The 21,393-nt window shown below is 27.2% G+C and overlaps 1 protein-coding gene across 1 annotated transcript in view; it reads right to left on the bottom strand.

The window, feature by feature from the left end:
- The window catches only part of LOC132923673 (neuroligin-4, X-linked-like), a 302,330-nt gene that overhangs the window by 10,157 nt on the left and 270,780 nt on the right, over window positions 1-21,393 (bottom strand). The window contains exons 8-10 of the mRNA XM_060987600.1: window positions 4,709-4,860; window positions 3,078-3,190; window positions 2,745-2,893 (exon numbers count right to left, since the gene is read on the bottom strand). Coding sequence (XP_060843583.1) covers window positions 2,745-2,893; window positions 3,078-3,190; window positions 4,709-4,860 — 414 coding nt within the window. The remainder of the gene's footprint in view (window positions 1-2,744; window positions 2,894-3,077; window positions 3,191-4,708; window positions 4,861-21,393) is intronic.

The raw sequence follows: 21,393 nt of genomic DNA, 5'->3' as shown, positions 1-21,393 counted from the left end.
AATAAATCGATAAAAAAATAATATTATTTAACTTATATTATAGGAAAAGATTCCACGTCAACGGTGAAATGTAACGAAATCGCCTACCAACATCATTGTATGTTTATAATCATGATGTGCATAACAGAAACATACATTTTATGAAATACTAGAAAAATACGGACCCAATAGTGTTAGAAACACTAATACAAAGAAATAATAAAAGTCGCATTGCAGAAGTACATAATATATACAATATAATACTACTTACACAAGTTACTCGTACATGATTCAAGTGCCTTATATATATATATATATATATAAAGTTTATATATTTCAATATTTGTGTTTAAATTCAAAATGTTTTTATAATAAATACTAATATAAAACATGAATAAATTGAAAATAACATCAAATAAAAAGTATATTGACAAATTTAAAATTATATATATTATATATTATATTCTGACGCACAAAACATTTTATCAACTGGATTATTTGAATAATGCGTGTATAAAATTATGTTTATTTTAAAAGAATTTATTTATTTATTGTGATTGGTTGTTGTATTATTTGGCATTTGATTTGCATATATTAATATCTTTGAAATAATCTTTTCTAATAAATCAAGTTTATAATTTAATTGTATTTAGATTACAAATAACGAAGCTTAAGAAAAAACGGTACGAACATATTTTTATTTTACGTAATTACCAACGCATCTTCAACGTTAAGGGTTATTCATTAATAATTGATTCAAATTTTCTCAATGTTTAATTCAATAATTTATTCTTTTTTTTTAATCGCTGTGAATTTAATTTAAAAATGCTATCAAAAATCCGTTTTTAAAAATATATTAATTTTTTTTAAATTATTTGTTAATTAAGTTAATTTAATAAAATATAACGAATGAGGTTTAATGTAGTTTAAATCCAGTAAATATAATACTAACTTAATTATGTATATTATAAATTACAATGTTTTTACCTGTTTTGTTTTTAAAACATTTTATTTTTTTTTGTGCTAAAACATTAAATTAGATTTATGAAATACTGTTGTACTTATTAAAAACAAAAGGAATTCGTTATAATAATAATATTTTCGTTGAATTCATGATTTTCCATTAAAATGCGTAAGCTAATAATTGAAGTTTGAGATGAAATTTATTCACAGGTACACAATAATAATTACAATTCGAACAATTTATGAATGTTAATGATTATATACGGTATTTAGTTTATTAACTAGTATATTCGGTAAAATACTTCTGGGTCTTTATACAAAAGTAAGTTCACTTAACCCTAAGAATGTATGCCATTGAAGCTTACGAAACTAACTTTCACATTCAGTCGTTGCAAACATTTCTAAACAAACATAATTTACGACAAGTATATAAACCTTCTGTGGGACCTCTTATTATTTATAGTTCGAGCTGGAGCGTTCGGTAGATTCATAATAATAAATTAGAGAAGCCGCAAAATTCTTTAAACTTTTGTCGCCGGTGACTTAGTAAACGTTAACTCGTTTTTTCTCAATTACTTTTCCTTCGACTACTGTATAGGCACGTAGGTGTATTTTAATTTTATTTTCTTAATTTTTTTAATTGCTGGCCGTTCGTTTTCACCGATCAAAACGTTTTATAATCGTTAGGCGCGCACCACAAGCATATATCGAACTGTAGTATTTTGATACTATGCGGCGATGGTGAACGCATACCCAACGTGGAGATAATTTATGAACGTTAATTATAAAAACCGTGGAGGAAAAAAATCAATTTATTATTATTTCTCCACAGTTACCAGGTGTACCGAAATGCCAAAGGTAATATAATTCCTAATGTTCGATATGGAATCGTTCATTGGAGGAGTCGAGCTATCACCCACTACTCGGCAGATTAATCAATACACCGTTCCAAGCGTACCGAAAGGAATAAGTGCCGAACTCGCAAACTTGCAAAAAAAAAAAATAATAATAATAATAAAGTTTATCGGCATATAATTGTTTATAGTTTTTGTCACACGCGTCACTCTCATCCTTATCCTTAACCACCACTTTATCGTCAGAAGAGATGACACTCCTTACAGGATTATTTTCTTGTGACAATCTCGATGGTGTCGGCTAAAGAACAATATCTACAATGTGATCCATTAAAGTGTCTCTATACAATCATTATTTAGAAAAGTTTTAACTTTTTTGAAAATATTAATTTTATTGTTTATCGTTATCAGCTTTTACTTTTTCGAATGAAAACATATACTTTTTTAACTTCGAATATTTTTCGGAGTATAAGGTATTTCATAAATAAAAATCGAATTACAAATTAATTTTAATAAGTTATATTTTAGTTAAAAGTTTAGACGAGCAAAATTTTAAAAAAACTTAGAAAAAACCATAACGCTAAATTTTATTTTAAAAATGTTGTCTTACAAAGTAATGGAATTAAGATTATGTAGCAAAAGAAATATTGCTGAAAATTTAAAATTTAAAAATAATGAATGCACCTGTACACTGAAATAAACTAATTGGTAATATAATATAATATTATAAAACTCTTTGTATTTAAAGAATTAAAGTTTCTATAAAACAATGGTCAGTCTCATATCGGAGAACAAACAAAATTACGAATGTTGAGAGATTGTTTGTTTTTTGATATTTATGCGTTGAACAATAAATTTTAATATCGTTTCCATCGAATAGCAAACCTGTACAGTAAGGGTGTAATCCTTTTAATGGTCTTTATAAAATTATATTGGCGGGAAACTTACGGGTTTAAACGTCATCCCGCGTAGATCGGATTGGAACATGTGATGATAATAAGGTACGTCGTCGCCGGGCTTGTGCAACTCGGGAACTAAATTCAACCAAAATGACAGCCTATGGGCTCGGTAATGGCTTTTCAATTTGGGCTTCGTATCTGAAAATATATCCAATTATTGTACATTAACTGTAATGCGACTTACTCCACTCACATCGGTACAATATTGTTACATCATTTATAATGCAATAATATTATACATCGTAATTAATACGACTGTGTATTGCACGGACAACCGATGATAAAACAATAAAAATAATATATTACACTCATAGTACTGTACCTAAACTCAAATATTTTTTATGTACGGTCTCGTACGCAGTCCATTCGATATTCTTAAACCGACCGTGTTCTTGTTTGTGCAACATGTCCTGGTCCTGCGGCTCATTTGGATTACTGAAAATTACGCAAAATGCATTACCATAAAGGATTTTTTTTCATTTCGGTATATTCACCGGCCTACCTAATGAATAATCCATACATTATAACCGCTTAAAACATAAATATTTATTGGTTGCAGTTAATACTGTGCAACCAAAGACAGTCGTTTTTGAATAATTTGTATCAAACCACAATCGCATAATCGTATTTTAGACTAATTATTATACAAGTTCAGGTATGGTAACATTTTTAACGAACATACATTTTCATTGTGATTGTAATATTATATAAAACATTTTTCTATTAATATAAAGAAATCTATTTTTTTTTCAGTTAACCCAATTAATGTTAAGACAACAACTGATAGTAAATATAAAATTATAAAATACGTTAATTTGTATTTTATTTTTACAATATTTTCTGTAAAGTAATTTATTATCCTTAGGAGTAGTTAGAAAAATATTATACATATATAGATATATATAGATAACGAAGCGGAAATTCAAAAAATATTTTTTGTATATTTATTATTCTAATTTTGAACACAGTGATAAATATATGGATTTTACAATAATTTGATTGTTTTTTTGGGAAAACTATAATACAAAACATGTTTTGATTTTCGATTTCAGAATTTTTATTGGTATGAAAGGAAATCTAATTTAGTCAAACAATTTAACTAACTACGTATTACTAATTTATAAATAAATTACAATAATATTGCAATAAAAATATTATATCAAAATTGTTACAAAATCCCTGTATATAGTAATTAAGGCTGATAAACCGTCTTTGGCCAGAATTATTTTTTTGTTCGCATTGATTTATCGTTCAGTGAAATTTAGCATATACATTAAAGCGATTCAAAGATGAAGTAATTTTTCTCAAAAATATAAGATAAAATTATTAAAAATAAATCTGTCAAATATGACTATTTGTGTATGAATTACACCGGATATTACTAATGGTTTATTAAATTTTTTCTTCGATAGTTTTGAAACCTCAACTTATGGTTTGATTTTATTTTAAATTTATTTATGTTTCCAACATTCTTATGACTCGTAATTTCAATTGTTTTAATACGTAAAAAAACAGTTGTAATAACAATTATTATCGTATATATATATCACATAATATAAGTCGTAAAACACCGAAATGAAAATAAAGAAAAGGAATTAGTCTTAAAACGCATTCTATTCGGATCGTCTGATATAGTCATTGAATCGTGTTTATGCCGGTAGTGTTGAGGCGCCATGGTGCATAGAGCACGTTCCGATGGCAATAAAAAAAAAAAGCAACGAATAAATGAAAAATACCTATAAACCATTGGACTGGCGGCTGGTAAATAATAATATTAAACTGTCTGAGGGCAGATCAACGCGTGCAGTATAATATGACCTACTTATCGGAGCGGAGATTGGATAAAATAATAATAAAAATAAAAAAGTGCTGGAAACACTGTTTACGGGAACTAGGATTTTTTTTTTTATCCACCCTCTTATTCTTATTTTATGCTAATAAAATATATATTACCCCGTCCGCGCAAAATTGCTCCAGTAAATAACCGCAGCCTCGGAAAGCAGGACTTCTGACTTGGTGTAATTCCTCGGAAAATGCATCAATCCCCCTACCAGGGGAGCACCGAATATGTACGGTAGTTCTTCACCATGGATACATCCTTGTCTCTGAAACAAAAGCAGATAAATTACAATCGTTTACTAGTTTCGGTTACAGTAGTAACTTCACACTTGACTATTGTGGAATATATTTTTTTGTTTCCCCACTAAACAGTGGTTAACAAATTGAAGAATTTATCAAAAAAAAAAAAAATACTAGGATATCCAATAATCAATTAAATAATAATATTTTGATCCTATTATAATTATGTATTTTACAATTTTACAGTCCCACTGTTAAAATAACAATTATCTTTTAAGTATGAAATAACAATAGCATGTAAAATATCCAACAAAACGCGCTTTATCATTTTAAAATAGCAAAAAAATAAAAATAAAAACAATATATATTTCTAAATAGATGAATGTTTTGATTAGGTAAATAAAAAAAATGGGTCCTCTTTGGTAAGCCTTAATAGAAGAATAAATTTAAAATTGAATAAATAGTTAAAGGACGATAGTAGAGCTAACTTCAGTCAATAATAAGTAAAGAAGGATGATAAATGGAATTTGGAGAAAAATTTACGGTTGGTTGTGGGACTATAGATAAATCAAGTATTTGGTTGAGTGGTACATAGTCATGGGATATCAAGAACAAAGAACGCATTACGATAAAATGTTCTCTTAAAAAACATGTTCATTCACAAGACAAGGAGTATATGCGTTCCAAATTATAGATCTATACTTGAGTAGTTGAGTATAGGTCTTACAAGGGAACAGTAGGAGATTTTTAACATTTTAACAGTCAGATAGGTTTTTATTTCAATTATAATTATTTACGTTGTTTTTATTCCAACCAGATACATTTTTAATTTCAAATATGTTATCTAGATATAATGTTTACGCTAATAAGACATATTATAGTAGTAATATTGTGCTAAATAAAACACTTATTAATATTATAATAAAAACATGAAAATTCATAACTAAATATATTTATAATATGGATGTTCATAATTGATATTCAACAATAATATTGGTTTTCTATAATTTGATTTTTAAAATGTTGTAAAATTTTAATACAAAAACCGATCTAAAAGACACCTACCCACTGATTGTTTGTACAATACTATGTGGTTATTTTCCTAAAATCTCAACTAAATTATTTTTTAGGTGTATGACTTATTGATTATATATGCGTATTGCTGTGCATTGTTTATGGTTTACGATTTAGTTATTATTTTTTTTTTTTTTTGTTACACTGTTTCTATACGATTATAAAATATAACGTTTATCATAATATATATATATTTTTTTTAATTTAGCCTATAAATGGCATCATAACATAATTGTAAATGTAAAAGAAATATTTTTTTCCCAGCGTATTATTAATTCATCCACAAAATAATACTTTTAGAATAATAATTTGATATATTATGTACGAGTAATATTATGTCCCCTCCTGGGAATTAATTTTCATTCATTCTGTGTTTTGCATTCCATGATATTCCGCAATGTAGATCTGCGTTGTGTATTTTTATAATTTATTTATTTTGAAGCTTACAAAAAAATAAAAAAATAAATAGCCATTCCAAAGGTACACATATGCAGTGATTTCGCGGTCCAGTAAAGCGCGACACCTCGACCAAGAAATTGTAGGAATTTGTTTTGCACAAAAAATGAACACTGTCCGTATAAATCCAATTAAATAGGGTTTTAAGTTTTAACAGATTGAAAACGACAACGATACGGTTTTAATAAAGAAAATGTTCAACGTAATATAAATGTAGTCGAAATGGTTCTCTTTGTATTGCGACGTTAATAACAACAACAACAACAATAATAATAATAATATTATTATACCATGTACCGTCTGTCTAATGGTGCTTAACCAGTTTAGATTGTAAAGGAACATGAATAATTATATTTTCCTGTCCAATATCAAGCAAGCAAACTTTTGAGGAACACGTTGAGTGTACAAAATAAATATATGAATGTCAAAATTCACAACAAATGTTTTTTGTTGCCATTTGTGGTAATATTTTGACCACATAATAATAATAGTGATTCAATTTAGCCACTAATTTGTATTTAAAATATCAAAATGTTATGTCCAAGACATTTTACTTTTTGTTCATGATAAAATTATTATTAATATCATTTCGTCGAAAACTAAAATCGTTCTTAAGTTACCGTTATAATAATGTAAACATTTAATCGAATAACATGAATTATTTATCAAAAAGGTACTCATCGTGGGACCTTTAAAATTAATTTTCGTTTAATAACCTAGTTATGTAAATTAATAAAGCACAAAACCAATTGTCAAACATAGACGTTATCGTTTCCAACTAAGGAGCCCGTTACTATAGTAATTTCGACCGAAATTGGGTTCCTTGAATTTTTCTAGTCGAGCGTATATCATTTAATAAAATCAGCCTTTTCAATTTTTGTATTTTTTTCCATATCAGCAGCGATCCATTGTTACCTATAATAGGTCTTTCATACAAATTCTTTTGATTTTTGCACACTAAATCAATACTTTCGTCAGTGATTGATCAGCCTTACTTATTCTGTTTTATTTGCTTTGTGACGGATCGTTTTTTCCGGATACCGCGACTGGGATATTATGACTAAAATGTATGTTTCGAGTTTTCTCAGTATATTATGCAATGTGTATATATTATGGGGTTTATTGTACAGAATTTTTAACGTTTTTTACTACAATGCGGGCAATGCGGGGCAGCTACGTCCAATGCTGGTGGAAAAAAACAAAATTATAATATCAAGTACTAATAATGTACTAATCATTAATTGGTCATGGTTGGTTTGAGAAAGACTGTGCTGGTCAACTAAATGATTTTTGAAAATTTGTATTGTAAAAAATAAGTAAGTTAAGTTAAAAGTTACTTAGAATATTATACAATCTAATTTTGTCAATTTAAAAAAATAAATAATAACTAAACTTAAAAATAACATTTAAGGTACCAAAATATAGAAACTATAGGAGAAAGTCAACGTTGGACGTGAACATTGAGAAGGAGAATTGACTATTCTGTTAACTTTTCTTCCTACTCATTAAAACTGAAGAATCTAGAGATGAATCTACCAGTAATTCCTGAACCAAATCAAGTCGTGTTAACTTTTTGTATTTTAAATAGCAAATAGGTGCGTACAAAAATGTTTAAAGAAAAAAAATGAAAAAAAAAATGTAATTATAGTTTACGAATATGTCAACAATACTCGACAAAACGAGAACTTACGTGTATAAACTATAAAATACATTGCATCGTTGATAATCACTTCATTACCGATTAAATCACTTATAACAGGCGTAATATATGAGTAATATGATCAAAACGAAAACAACGAGAGATGATTTACTCGAAATGTATAGGTAACAATATTTATTGTATAATATGTTTTATATTATTATTTATTTTCGCTTATTCAAAAAAAAGAAAACGTTTATTATTATTATTATTATTTAACTCACAAAGTCATAAGATAACGAAACAAAATATTATATAAAGAACGGGTTTATCGCAAAATATGAAATACAAATTAATATATTAAATTAGTTTAATTCAATCAAATATCCTTGAAATGAATTTATCTATAATCAGATTTATTCATTTTGTTCTCTCAGAAATTTGTATTATTTATAATAACACCCTAGTTATTTGATGCATATTGAATAGCCTCTTATGAGATTTGTGATCCAGACCGTTTCACAAATACTCGGGATTAATTAATTATTTCTCAAAAATAAAATCGTTATAATACATAAATAATTTTAAGTACCTACACGTCCTACACATTATACTCCGAGTTTTCAAAGTGCATTAAAATGCAGACCAATTTAAAAGTTGAGCAATATCCATAATTAACCATTCGATTATAGTTTCAAAAAATTACTCGAAACATGTGTATTTCTGATTTACTCCATTTTGACTTGAAATTGATAAATTAATGAAGACGTACATAATATTTCAATGAAGTAATTTATTGAACGATTGAATATTTAAAATACTTAGTATGAAAAAAAAAACAATGTTTACATGAACGTGATATTTAAAAGTTGTAAAGTGAGCAAACGAGTATCACTTTATTAATCTTGTTTTTATTTGCTATCCAATAAATGTTTCGACCACAGATTTTTTGCTTTCTCGTGAATTATTTTCGCTGACTAAAATATGAATTGTGCGAAATCTGTACAAATTATCATTATTAATATTATTTTATTTTTCGATGTTTAGTACTTATATCGTTGTTAATGTTTATTAGTCCAAAAATTTGATTCGTCGACCCACCCTTAATTTATTATATTGTGTACAGGGTTTTTTTTTCTATTAGTAATACAAACATAATGCATATATAGTATACGGTTATGTAAAGTTAAAACTCTTCAAATATGCATCGATATGTTTGATCTGGGTTGGGGTATAATTGTCCCCGGAGACGTGTGTGCACGTGAAACTAGTTTTTCACTTTTCAAAATGAACTTTTCGGTCGAATTCGCTAGTTACTTATATTCGTACCATATTACCGAGAATAATATAGGTACCTTCATCAAAAGAAACTATTTTATTTATTAGGTCGGAAGGGAATCAGCGTAGACACTATACAATTTCATTCGGTCGTCTTTCATATTGAAATTATAAGTTTTTATGTTAACGAATGGCAAATGGACCTTGCCGATGAACACTGCACACACACACACACACACATATATATATATATATATATAAATCATACCTATATGTACACGCTGCGAACATGGAACTACCCCAAAAGTGTCGCAGACAGTTTATAAATAAATTATAATAGAACGAGTAAAATTTACACGACGTTTTTACCGCGTTGGCATTTTTGGTGTTTTTAATAATTCAAAGGACTTTCGTCATTATCATTCTGTTGAATATTCAATATTTATCCACGCTCTACACAGGTTAGTTTAAAAGTCGTATAATACGCTGAACGTACCGTCACCGTATAATAATAGTAATAATAATAATAATAATAATAATAATAATATAATGTTTCGGGAGAAAGGAAGACGTTCCTAAGCGTGACTGCAGTTGGCTACTTTACACGTCAAACATATTAAGCATTAAAGTTATAATAACACACGTGTAATGCTTTGCGCATAAAGCCATTTATTTGTTTAGTGTAGTTAAACAATATTTTAATACACACCTTATAATATATTATGCATTAGGGATGGTTTATTTTTTATTTCCGACAAACTTTATAAACTAAATGATGTTTATCTTTCCATGATTCCTCTCATTCCTTTTTAAGTTTTTCGAATTTCAATCAACTTATTATTATATTCATTTTTAAATGTTTTGAATGTTATTCTAATTTAGTTCACAATAATCAGATTACCAGCTATGGATTATATTTTTGAATTATTATGTATTATACATTGTTTCTAGTTTCTGTTGCTTGAAATCAATAGATGTCTGTCGATCCATATCATATATATTTTTCATTTTAAATCAATGATTTTGTTTATAAGAGTAATATTCAGTTTGATAATCATTTTTAATTTTCAGATATTTATTGAAGCAATACATCTCAGTTTTTAATGAAACTACTTATTCATATATATATATATATTACTTTGCATTATTACTGATGACAAAGAAATACTGCTAAACTGCCCAATTATATTGGTCCATGTCCTCAGCACCCCAGTACCTTTAAATTTCTGATTGGGACACACATCAAACATTTGTACCTCTTTTATACAAGTTTGTACCTCAACAGTCAACAGTTTTTAAGTTATCTTCAATTTATAAAAAATCGTTGAGGTACAAACTTGTATAAACGAGGTAAAAACGTTTGATGCGAGTTTCAATCAAAAATTTAAAGGTGGAAGTGCTGGGGACACGAACCTCAATTCATAAATAAATTTTAAGCTTTATAAGTATATAACCTAAATATGTAATACACAGTAGTCCATTTAAATAAATGAATGTCACTAAAATATTTTCAAGTAAACATGTTTCGGTACGTTTAATTTGAATCTTTTATTTCTGATATTTTTATTCTGGATATTACTAATGTATAATTTAAAATATAAATTTAATTTTTATATTTAGTTGATAAAAATGACTGCTTATTTATTTATTAATCGATATTATTTTGGCATACCAACGATAGATTAACGTGAAGTTTATGGACAAAGGATAAGGTTTATGTTTGAAATTTAATTTAATTCCACTGTACGTGCATTTAATCACAAATGTTAATCTAATGTAAAGTGTAACAATTATATCAGAAACACTGTTCGAAATTTTAACATATAAATTACTTTATTCTGTTAATATAATACTAAATAATAATGCGGTATTATAAACAAACAACGTATAATGTTTTAAAGTTCGTCTTTTACAATAAAATTAGTTAATTATTATTATATTAAATGGCATTAGAAACAATATTATGAATTTTAATTCATATTATATGAATATTGAATGAATATAAAAGAATTACTTTGTACGGTTATAAATGTAGTGACTATAAATTAAATATGCATATCAGAGTACCTACTTATTTAGAGTATATTTTAGTACATTTAAAAAAATTATAAATATTAAATTAAATAATTCATCATTAAAATCCAAAATACAGATACAGAAATCACTCTATTACATTATTTAAGCAATGAATAGTTTATTTTTTAAAATGTTTTATTTAAACATTCAAAATAAGTGAATCATATTACATTGCCTGTATTGCCTATTATATTATAATTCAATAGATTTAATATTTTTTCTAAAAATCCACATAAGCAGTAAACTCAATATTATTTTCATGAAAAAGATAATATTTTGTAAATGACTAATTAGAATATATGTTTTAAAGTATTATTGTTTGTACAACGATGTTAAATTATACGGTTTTATGAATACAAATTATATTACATACAATAAAATTAATTCTAAGGGATTTGCTATTATAGCTGCATAATGCCGAATGAATAAATAACAACTGATAATGAACCAATTGAAAGCAAAGCAATTTTTTAGAAAAAAAATACAGTTTACAGCTGATAATGAAATTCACAATTATCATTGGGTTTATCAATATTTAACGAGAGTGAATGTTTATACAGTTTTGTGTCAAATAATAGATTATTGTTGGTTTTCATAATTTTTTCGAAATTCATGAGTTTGTATAAGTGAAATCAAAACTTAACTGAACATATGTTTGCATATTATATTATAACCCCATTGAAATAATTATCTTTTTACGAGAACTTTGCTATGTTATACTTTGATGGGTATGTTTATTAGTTTGAGTTATTATACTGATTTAAAATGATTTAGTGCCTCTGTGATTATGTTTTAAAATTAATTTTGACAACAATTATTTCAAAAGTGTTTTGTATTCAGCAAAAACATGTAATAACAATTTAAGTGTGTAATAATTTACTAAATTAATCTGAAGGAAACTTAATAAGAATTAATATCAAACTTCTACTACCTATTTAAAATTAATGTAGTTTCCGTAAATTTAATAATTTTAGTGTATAAAATGGAAAAATAATAAAATTGATATAAAAGTCATTATAGTTTTGTTTTTATGGTATATTTTTTTTAACTTTTATAATATTTATATCTAGTGTTATTATTTTCTATATAATAATTAATACCTGTTAAATTATTGATTTAATGTTTTACTCAAAATTTTATCTAGTTTAATACAATAATTTAAACCTTAATTTTGAAGGAAGGTTTATTATTGTATTCTTGGTAAAAGCACATTTAAAATAAACTTAATATCTACATGATACTTTCGTGTATTTTACAATAATAAATTAAAACGTAAATTTCAAATTTATGTTGTTCACAATGGTAACACATAATTTAATTTATCTGTAAACCACCAACATTTACCTAAACATTTTATTTCCATTAGTAAATGTACCTACTAATAACAAGACGCTTTATAGGCATATATGACAAGCTTTTAAAATTGTGTGGACATCGTTTCTTACAAGAGTTAAGTTGGCTCGTGAACATTTTAGTACAAAAACATTCATCCTATTTCAACGCAGTAAGTTTTGAGCTAACCCAGTTAAATGAAGTGTGTTACGGTACACGTTTCGTATAATTTCTAAATTACTCTTTTCAAGAGCTTACGAAAACGATATTTTCTAAATATTTCATATAATTAAGAGGAAGAGGAAGTATCTATTTATATAAAATAATGTTTTTAAACAGTGTATGAAAAACAAAAGCAAAATATCTCGTACAATGAATACGAGCGCGATATGTATAATGTGAGAAAACTTTTCGGTACTAAAAGGCTGGAAAAATATATGAAAACGCAAAAATAGAAACCCCGAAGCGATATAATCTTATCATGTATACATTTCCCATACTCGTGTGATATAAATTTATATATTATCATAATAAAAACAAATTATTATATGCTCGCAAGAACACACATACATGTAATATACATAATAAATGTACAACATTTATATTATGTGGTATTATATGTGATAAGTTTTTCAAAAAAAAAAAATGTATAATTTTATCCAAAAAATACAAAATATTATCTTGAATTGTTTTTTAACATAATTTTAAGCACACAATTAATTAAAACGTCGCAATAATAGTTGAAATACTTTCACGTTTTGCTTAATGTTAAAGGGCTTACATGGGATTTGGCTTATGTATGCTGATAGTTTGTTTTTTTAGATTTAAATATAATTTAAAAATTATTATGTAGGTATGTATATTTACATCTTGAAAATAGTTACGTATATAATATAAAAATACTACTGTACTTACTTCATATAATATTATAGATCTCAACGAAATCTTAACGAAACTGTATTGCTTATAATAATTGCATTGACTATTAGTCGGGTTAGTTCGGTATTAACATAATTAGGGACTAATTGACTATTTGCGGCCAAGTTCTTGAAGATAATCGATTTTTTAATCTTTGAGTAATTCGTATATCAAAAATTAATAATTATGCAATTATTATGTTTAAGACTTTAGAATTCAAAGTATTATTTTTTTTTCAATTTACACAACTACTGCGATTATTAAAAGTATATCATGATAACGTATATTATATGTATAGTATTATTTAAAAAAAAAAAAAATGAGAAATGGTGTGGTTTAAAACATTGAAAACAATTAGTATCACACGGAATAAGAGTGATTTTTTTCAACTAATGGAAAATATATGTTACTATTAATCGTATATTATATGCTAAGTCTAGCGAGTTTATCGTCGTAATAATATATTGTAGAGTTCGTGGAGTCTATATAATGTAACTCTTGATAAATGCTTAATCGATAACATCGTAAGTACTAACGACCATTAAGTCATAATAATTGTGTATTTAATGAAACCCTATATTAACGTTTTAAAGCTCCGTAATTATTTGTTCGGAGGAACATTTTTATTTACGCCTTAGCGCGCCGTTTAATTCGTTTCAACGAATACGTTGCGGTTTGATGTTGTCATAATGACATTTTTTTTAATTTTTCGACGTTATTGTCCTACGCGCGCGGAAGATGATCAATAAAAAAAAAAAAAATATTTCATTTTTCGATTTTATTTTTCTCTCCTTCGGATTTCCAGCTATAAATTATGTATCGGTTATTTGGCTTCGAATCCACTTCATAGTTTTTGGAATGTTTCCACAAACGGAATCGATGGGACACGGATACGCGCGAATTATGGGCGAGCGCACGAGACAGCGGCGTACGGAGCGCGCGCAGTTCGGCGGCGGACGGAGTGTTTCGGCGGGGCGGATGACACGGGTGCTGCGGGCACAAGGGTTGCGGCGATGGGAGGGTGGGGGGATGGTTGGCCGTTGTGGCGCGGCCGATAGTATGGTAAGCGAGAGGAAGTTGCCGCGGGCCGCCAGATAACACGGCGACTACTTACGGGCGGTGGGTGTGCACGAGAGCGGTATATACGCGTTAATTATTATTATCCGGGCCGTAAGGCGAGTCGGGGTCGCGTGGTCCAAAGCACCGGTGCAGGCGGCGGCGGTGGGGTGCGGGGCGAAGAACTCTTTAATTTTATTTTTTCAAAAGGAAAAAAAAAGAAAATTAAACCAGACACTTTTCGTCTGAGTACATGACGTATTGTATAATATGCGTTTTGAAATTTAAATTCTCCTCGACGGTCGTCGTTTTTGTTTTTTTTTTTTTCATTCATACACATTGTTTGCGACGTGGCTTGAAAAAAAAAAAAAAACACGAAGAAGAAAGAAACGGCAACAACTCTCATACGCCATTACGTGTCCAGCGTAATTTCTATTCTTTTGTCGAAACGAAATTTGTTACGTTATTTAAACGTTTTTCCCGGGTTTCATTACTACGAGACCGGGGTGCGTAACTTTGCGGCGAACGTACTCGAGCGAAACGCTCTACGGCGCTGCAGTGAAGTCGGCACTCTTTTTGGCAACCGTCCTCGACCTGCACGGAAGTGAACGTCTCTGTACAAACACATCGAACAGTCTGCGCCCCGTGCACCGGATTGAAAACTACCGGCTTGGAAAACAGCGAAACAGTACGACGGCGTTCGACGACGTACCTACAGGGTGTTTCCGGTTGTCCGGACACAGACGTCGAGTACGATCGCCGCGCGTTTACGAGCGATTCCGGAATCGAAAACGGCCTGTTTTGCTGGCACTCGCGTCGAATTCAATAATAATAACTCTGTTGACAAGTCCTCGAATCGCCGTTTCAACGAAACCGAAAGGATTCTTCCGAGCCACTTTTCGCCGTTCGAACTATTACTATTGTGATAATATGTTACTCGTCGTCGATCTTCTTAAACCGCAAAAATATCGTCACATAAATACCGTTACAGGTGACTTTGGAGACTACAATTGTCGTCGCGTTGCACTGTACTAATCATAGTATTATTGATTTTTTATAATATGTTTAAAATCGTTATTTCGATTATAATTATGATTTTGTATATTAAGTGACCTTAAATATATCGCGTTCACAAAACGCACTATGTTTTCAATTGCATTTTCCAACACGATGTATGGGAAACCCTGAAGAATTATGTACGATTCGATACAATATTATAATATTATACACTGACGAAAGGCGAATAAGTACACAGCAACGTTATCTCGTGGTGTACGTAGGTAGTAGTGCTTTATGTGTAGAATATTAGGCTAACTCTGTGCCGTAAGTTAAACTTCCACGGGCGTGAGTATTGCACCGGTCAATTTATTTTTATTTTAGGTTCTGTACGATGTACATTATATTTTATTATAGTTAAAATATTGTTTTTTTTTTTTTTTATCAGTTTCTAAAGAAGTTGTACATACGACGTTCGTTATGCTGTTGTTGATCGATAAAAGTGCAGACTTTGAGAGGTAAACTATTCCATTCGTTGAACCCTACTTTATCCGTTTTGTGTATACTTTTCACCATAAATTATACAATGGTGGAGACAAACATTTAAAATTATGGAAATTTATTTATGCATAATTATTCGTATAAATAAAATATTTTGTGTTCATGTAGATATGATTTTTATCGCAAATGCATTTTTAACGCCTTTTGAATGCGGTGAATATCAAAAAATAAAAGCCAATTAAAACGGCACATGCAAATTTATACTCAATAGTGTTGATAGTTAAAATTGATTACACACAGTGACCATGCTGATTATAGATGTTAAAATAAAAATGTCATTAGCTCTTTTGGTGCAATTTTTTATAATATATGATCCTGACCAATAAAATATTCTATTTTTGGCGCATTGGTCATATGAACTATTTTCAGAACTAATTACGAGTTATCGTTTTCTATTGTACTGGTATATAAATTAAATTGTTGTTTCAGCATTTTTCACATGCAATAATCAATTAATGATCTGTTTTCTCTATATCACTTTAAACGAACCTTTAACACAAAATTTTCATTTACATTTCACATAAAATATATTTGTTTAGTATGCATTAAATAATAACATTTATTTTAAAATATCGACCTATAAGAACCCAATTATCGTACACAGAAATAAGTTATGTTTGATATGTGTTGGCCAAAATGACAACCATTATTTTCAGAAAGATTTAACTGAGGATTGTAATTCTTTTAAACTTAGAGGTTAAATTATTATTATGGGATTTGAAGTTAGGAAAAAAAAACATTGAGTAAACGTACAAATTATCTTCTAATATCTAATTGAAAAAAATTTAAATATTGCTATATTAATAATTATTGTTAAAGATTTAATAAAAATAATTCATAACCTTGTACGTATTGTAGGATTGATTGGGCTAAGGGTATGGTAGTTTTTATAGTATAAACATCAAGAAGTCCACGAAAGAGACGACAACTATGCTTAAACTCAACCATAAAATTATTATAAATATCTTAAATTAATAAACGAGACACGCGCGTTTAACAGATAAATCGTCACTGGTAGCGGCGCTGCAGTACCCAAACTGCTTGTTAAATTTAATTTTAACATTTTATGTGACGTAATGTTCATCATTGTCTCTATATACTTGACTCATCATTTTATTCTGACTATTTAAATAATATGCTGTATGAGCAAAAACGATGTATGCTAGCGATAACACTAAATGTGGTCGTTAAAGTACTAACTATATCATGGTGCACTAAATTTTAGTAAAATAAATTTTCCGTTGTAGAACCATTGTAGATATTATAAAATAATTATTTTTTATAAACGAATTTCATTAAATAACTTAAACACTGTACTATTTTAAAAGTTGAATATTGTTGTTCTTTCGTACGATATTATGTTATTAATTGTATGATTATTGTTTTCTTTAAAATGAAAATAAATTGACAATTGAATAATTCAAAGAACGCTAAATATAAAAATAATAAATAAACAGTGAAATGTTTTTTTAGCAAAACCACGTGAATGGGCGAACATTAAACAATTGTAACACAAAATATATAATATACTCCCGAATTTATCTTTCTGATTATAGTATTTGAAGGTATAAGACAAAATATAGAATAATTGTATAAATAAAAAAAGTTTGTTAATATCCAGATGATATTTTTCTATATAATTTATTTCATAAATCTGAAATCATAAAGATAAGAAAATTTAAGTTAAATCTTAGACGTTAATAAAACTATATGACTTGTGAATTTATATTTTATAAAGTTTTATTTAAATTGTTGTTGGAAAAAATAATCATTAAAGTATGATTGCATTATTTGTGTAAGTATTATTTGCATTAAATAGTATTATCAATTGTCATACCAATAATGAATTAATTCTTTCAAATAATTAACATTTACTTAAATTACAATAAATATATTTAATTTGTTTCAATGAAACTTTTTTGGTGTAAACCAGAAAAAAAAATAACAATAAAAGAATTAAATGATACAATTATTTATCTTTGTAAGGTCGGATGAATGAGTAAAAAAAAGGAAATTAAGTTAAAAATGTACGTTACATAACAAGTTACTTTTTATTTTTAGAAATACCTAACTTCTAACTTAACGAATTAACTTATTTTCCTGTTATTCATTAATTTATAAATTCAATAATTGTATTGTATTATCATGTTAAGTTATTTTTCTCTAAGGTAAATCATTAATATTTAAAAATACATATTTAGTTGTTAAAAAAAAAATTATCAAAAAATATAAAATATTATTGATAGATTATAATGTTATAGGAATTATAAATATGTATCTATCAAATTGCATTTTTGAAATACTTCAAAATATGAAGATATGAAAATCATTCATTATCTATATTTAATAGTTAGATTGTTTTACTTTTGATATACCTATCCCTAATTTGGTAAAATAAAATAATAGATTATTTATTATTTTTATTCTCAGTATTAATTAATTGTATTAAAATAATGAATTTCTTTATAATTATAAATAAAAAATGAAATAAGTTTTACAATAATTTCAAAAAAAAGTTGTAGAATTTAAAGGGAAAAAGCAAAAATAAATAATATTGTTGAGTTAAATCATTGATTAAAGTTTTAACGTATCAAAGTACCTACAGCGATAATTGATTTTACTTATTTACTATATACATATTCTTAAATTGTAAAATCTATATATTAATATATTTCTATGATATTTGTTAAGCTTTTAAAAAAGTTATAATTATTAATTTTAAATAAAAACAATAAAACTGATTTTTAACTAAGTAAGTCATTTCTTTTTTTAAATTAATGTGTAACATTTACAAATTGAAAAAGAGTTAAATTGAAATTAACTTAAATTTTACTAAAATTTTATATCTAAAGTGTAATAAGTCCATCATAATATTCTTGTAGTTTTCATTTAGTGTTAATGGATATTTATTTTACTATGATTATTATTGTCTTCTGGAGGTTTTTTTTTTGAATCATGTATGTCGATCTGAGTTCAAGGGATATCCAACTATTTTTTGTCTGTATTATTATAACTATTATTATTACTATTATTATTATTATTATTATTATGCTTCAAAGGATGCCCACTTTGTTAAATTGCCGTCATATCCTTTTCTGCAGTTCTGGGTTGAGAACAGAAAAAAAATACAGAGGTCGGAGAAGGAAAGAAAAAAAAAGAAATATGAAGAATAGAAAGAGCCGGAAGCCACGATTCTTATTCTCTCTTTTTCCCTTCCTATTTTTCCATGCACAGTAGATTTTATTCATGCGGCTTGGGATGAAAATTCCTAGTGAACAATGGGGTAACGACGATAAAACCATAAAGTTTAACCTTACCCTCACTCTGCTACCTACTACACTACGTACCAGGTATCTGTTGAATACATATGAGAAAATGAGTTATGGCGTTTAATTTCAAGCTGCCTCGGCGTACACTACTTTTTCCAGACTGTTTGCGAGTCTGTTATCAACTCTCGGTAACAGTATTCACAGGCCACAGCAGTCCGGTTTTAAAATTGAATGATGTTAAGTGAATATGGACTCATTGGTATTCAGTGTTTGGTTTTATTTAAATTCGAGTTGATCATTATTTATCAAAAATTAAAGTTAACAAAATATATTAGCTCATAAAATATCAAAATAGGTATCAAAAAAAGTTATAATTTTAATATTTGGTATAATCTATTTATTATTTAAGGTATCAATAATTCTAATAAAAGTATGAATTGAGCCATATAAAAAAAAATAAAAAGTTCACAGACACCTCGTTTTTTTTTAATGTTTTTATGACATTTCCGATAGGGAGTTCTATTATCGCGTATTTCTTTCCTATAGACATATATCTCACATAATAGAGATTGGATGGGTTTGAAAGAAAGTCTTGTCCTTGCATCAAGTGTAAATAGAAACAAAAAAGGCCAAAGAGTCATGTGAAAATGAAATGAAATTATTGAATGTAAACACAGGAAAACAAACTGGAAATAAGAAAAATCATTGATGACATATTCTACATACACAAGAAATAGATTCACAGAAAAATGTATTTCGAGAATATAAAATAAACTGAAACTTGAATACGTTTTGATGCTAAACGAAAGTAAAATTAAAAGTATTTAATTAAAATGTACGTTAGAGAAAATCAATAAAACTGTTAATGGTGACTTTTACAGGCCTTTTAATGTGACAGTTTTAATTTGATATAAAATTCTTTAAGCTCGGATAACAGTAGTTACAAACATTATTTGTTTTTTTTATTTCACTTTTTCGATTTTATATTGTTATTTCAAACAATAAATTTAATTTTTTGACATAATAATTTATTATTATTTGAATAATAAAAATAATAATTGTTTAATACTTTTGTACACGTAATTTCATTAAATACTGAAGGATAATAAACACAATATACATTGCTCTAACTTTTCAAACAATTAATCATCAAACGTGTTTTTTCTTTTCCTTTTTTAGATGTCTTCTTCAAGAAGAAAATTCTGAATAGTTTAATCCCATCCTTAATTAAAGATTTTTTTTACATAAGATCGGGAACATCTGATCAAACTTCTAACTTATCTGTACTTTCAAGACGATGTCTTAAAAGAATCATGCTTTGTGCTAAAAAAGACTTTCTAATAACTCTGTTATTAAATAGAACTTTGAAATTCCATTGTGGGGTAAATCGTTTCCCTGAAGAGTTCGTATTATATTATAATATTTAAACTCAGGCATTCTTTTGTCCCGGTAAATCATTATAGTTATAAATAGACATTTAAACAGGTTATTTTATTTTTATTTTTTTAAACAAAATCATATTGGCATATTTTATTCTTTTTGAAAATGTATACTACATTATTAGCATACAAAAGTTATATTTAATTAAATGCTTATAAATTATTATTATTATCATTGGTAGCTAATAAATACATGCACGTTGAATAAAAGGAAACTAAATTTCTTCTACATATTGTATTTTTATTTGGTTTTTATTTAAATAAAAACTTGAACAAAAAATATTTATTAGAGAAAACTAGTAGATACTTGAATATTAAAAATAAAAATAAAATAATAATGTCCTTGTTTTAATAATAAATATTATTTTTATTGATCTGATTTTGGGCTCCGTGAATTTTTAAATTTATTAGAGTAAGTCCAGTTGAAAATTATTAAATTTCACAATCTACAATATAATATTCGAT

The sequence above is a fragment of the Rhopalosiphum padi genome, chromosome 1, assembly GCF_020882245.1.
Source record: "Rhopalosiphum padi isolate XX-2018 chromosome 1, ASM2088224v1, whole genome shotgun sequence".
Classification (NCBI taxonomy): Eukaryota; Metazoa; Arthropoda; class Insecta; order Hemiptera; family Aphididae; genus Rhopalosiphum; species Rhopalosiphum padi.
Note: the sequence above shows the minus strand (reverse complement) of the source record. Positions and strands in the feature narration are given on the sequence as shown.